The 3,003-nt window shown below is 31.9% G+C and overlaps 1 protein-coding gene across 1 annotated transcript in view; it reads left to right on the plus strand.

The window, feature by feature from the left end:
- The window catches only part of DENND4A (DENN/MADD domain containing 4A), a 175,146-nt gene that overhangs the window by 155,418 nt on the left and 16,725 nt on the right, over positions 1 to 3,003 (plus strand). Inside the window, exon 25 of the mRNA XM_012644820.1 lies at positions 839 to 1,019. Coding sequence (XP_012500274.1) covers positions 839 to 1,019 — 181 coding nt within the window. The remainder of the gene's footprint in view (positions 1 to 838; positions 1,020 to 3,003) is intronic.

Genomic DNA, 3,003 nt, shown 5'->3' on the forward strand with positions numbered 1-3,003 from the left:
GTATATTGTAGAAATTTGGCATATGAAAAAATAGCATTTCAAATCAATGAAGAACAAGAGAATATTAAATAAATGTATTGGTATAATTAGTTATCCATTTGGGAAAAGTCAGATTCCTACCCCACAATGAACAAAAAAATCCTAGATGGATTAGATATCTAAGTACAAAATTAAAAAGGTATTTTTTTTAAAGGTGATATTTTTATCATTTTGGAGAAAGATTTCCTAGAAAAATACAAACCTTGGAATCCCTAAAGGATGAAAAGATTTTACTATACCTACCACAGAAGGGTCTGAAACAACAACAAAAAAGATTTTACTGCATGAAAATGTTAAAGCCCTATGTGATTAAAAATAACAATAATATGCACACACATGACTAGGAAAAAAAAATAAGTTGTATTATCTGGGTAGTGGAATTACAGGTATTTAAAGAAGTTTTCTCATTCAGAAATCTGTTATCTACCAAATTTTCTTATGTATTATTAATGTAACCAGAAAAAATTACTTCAGCGTTCTCAAAAATGAAAACTAGAAATATATATCTTTAAAACTTGAATTATAGAAAAGAATAAAATGTAATTCTAATGGTATTATCTTAGATTGGATGCCTTTTCTTGGCAGGAAGGAAAATTAACAATAAATGAACATTTCCGGCATGTTTGCCCAAATTAGCTTGGCTTTGTAAAATTAGTTGGTTTTTCCTCTAGACGTTGTGATGTTGATTCAGTCAATCATCTGGGTAGTTAGACAACAGGGGTTTCTTCTGCCTTAGAAGTGACTTTTTAATAATTAACTTTAAATGTGAAGAAAATTAAGCTTATAATTATATCCTTAGGATCAAAGTTCTGATCGTACCAGTCTTTCTTCAGTGGGAGCCCAGGATTCTGAATCTACCTCTTCAACAGATGAAAATGAGTTGGAAGGAGCCACTTCCTCCCAAGAGACCAGTGCCACTTCAGGGACTAAGGGAGTTGATCTCAGCCGAACAAACCTAGAAAGTTCTGCCTCCTTAGAAGGTTTGACCAAACAGTTCTGTTACAGTGCATTTAATTTGTAGTTTCATTTGAATTGTAGTACCTTTATTTTTTTATGATTTAATTTTATTTTTTTCGTTATGTAAAAGATTTACATAGCTCCAAAGTCAAAACAGTAAAGCCCAAGGCACTTGCAAAGAAGTCTAGCTTCCATCCCCACCCCCTCATCCCATTTTCTCCCTGTCCCTAGAAGCAACCATTTTTACTCATTTTTGGTTTATCCTTTCATTGTTGCTTTTCTTAAAAACGTAGGTATATGCACGTGTGCACGCGTGTGTGTCTATATATATATATTCTTATAACCTCAGAAGTAACATACTGTAAACTGTCCCACCCCTTGCTTTTTTCACTTAATGTATCCTGAAGATCATTCCATAGCATCACAACCCCCCATTCATTTTTACAGCTGCATAGTACAAAATTATAAACTTATGCTTCGTGTGTAGATACATCATAATTTATTTTAACTTCTTCCCTATTAATAGACATTGAGTTTCCAGACTTTGTAATGCTATAATGCATATATGTCATATTATATTTTTACCAGTGTATCTTTGGAAGATACTTCAGAATTCTTCCTTGAAGTGATATTGCCAAGTTCCCTTCATCAGGCTGTTTTGCATTCTCACTGGCAGTCTGTGAGCGTGCCTATTTCCCCACAGCCTGGTCAGCAAAGTATGTTGGCAAACTTGGATTTTTGCCATCTGATAGGTGAGGAATGTATTTCAGTTTAGTTTTCATTTATAATCTCTTATAAATAAAGTTGAGAATCTGTTTATACGTTTAAGGACCATTTGTATTTATTTTTCTGTGGACTGTCCTTTGCCTGTATTTCAATTGTGGGTCCTTTTTTTTTTTTTAAGTTCTAGTAGCTCTTTTTATGTAGGAAATTAATCCTTTGTCTCTTATATAAGTTGTAGGTAGTGTATCCAAGTTTGTCAAATTTAGTTTTGTTGGGGTTTTTGTCATGTGTAAGATTTAAATTTTATCTCATCAAATTTATCAGTCTTTTCCCTTATTGCTTCTGGATTTTGAGTTGCTAGGAAAGATTTCTCCTTCCCTAGGTTACAAAGGAATTCACCATTGTTTCCTTCTCATACTTACCTGGTTTCCTTTTTAACATTTTCTGGAGTCAGCAGAATTTTTCTGTAGTGGAGTCATATAATAAATATTTTAAGTTGTCATTTTCTTTTTTTAAACAACCCTTCAAAAGGTAAATACCTCTCTTAGCACAGGACCACACAAAATAGATTTGACCCCTGATTTACATATTTGATCCATTTGAAATTTATTCTGGTATGTGGTGTGAGGAGTGAATCTAATATATTTTTTCAGTTGTACTTTTGTTCTTTTTAAAAGCTTTTATTGTGGAAATTTTCAAACATACACAAAAGTAGAGGGAATAGCATAATAAACCCCCATGTATCCTTCACCTGACTTCAACAGTTATCAACAAATGGCCAATCTTGTTTTATTTATTCCCATCTCTTGCTGCCAACATTTTTTCTTTCCCCATGGATTATTTTAATCTCAGATAACACATAAATTTATTCATAAATACTTTAGTATGTATCTCTAAAATAAAACTTTTATGTTATTTATTTTAAACTATTAAAGTATAACTTACAATGTGTACTTTTTTTATATACGTAAATAAATTTCACAAACTGAATACACCTGAGTAACCAGCATTCAGCTCAAGAAACAACATTCACAGCATCTAGAACCCTTTCTCATGCCCATGTCTACTCCCGTCACAGGTAAACATTGTCTTAACTTACGACACTGTAGCTTAGCTTGGCCATTTTTGAACATTTTATGGACTCATATAGTATATGTCTTTTGTGAAGCATCAGTTTTTGAAAACAATTGTATTACCATTATCATACCTTTAAAAATATGATAATATTTATCATATAACATATCAAATATTTATTTAGATTCAAATTTTCACAGCTGTCTCATA

This window comes from Propithecus coquereli, unplaced genomic scaffold (genome assembly GCF_000956105.1).
Source record: "Propithecus coquereli isolate 6110/MARCELLA unplaced genomic scaffold, Pcoq_1.0 Scaffold221, whole genome shotgun sequence".
NCBI classification, from domain to species: domain Eukaryota; kingdom Metazoa; phylum Chordata; class Mammalia; order Primates; family Indriidae; genus Propithecus; species Propithecus coquereli.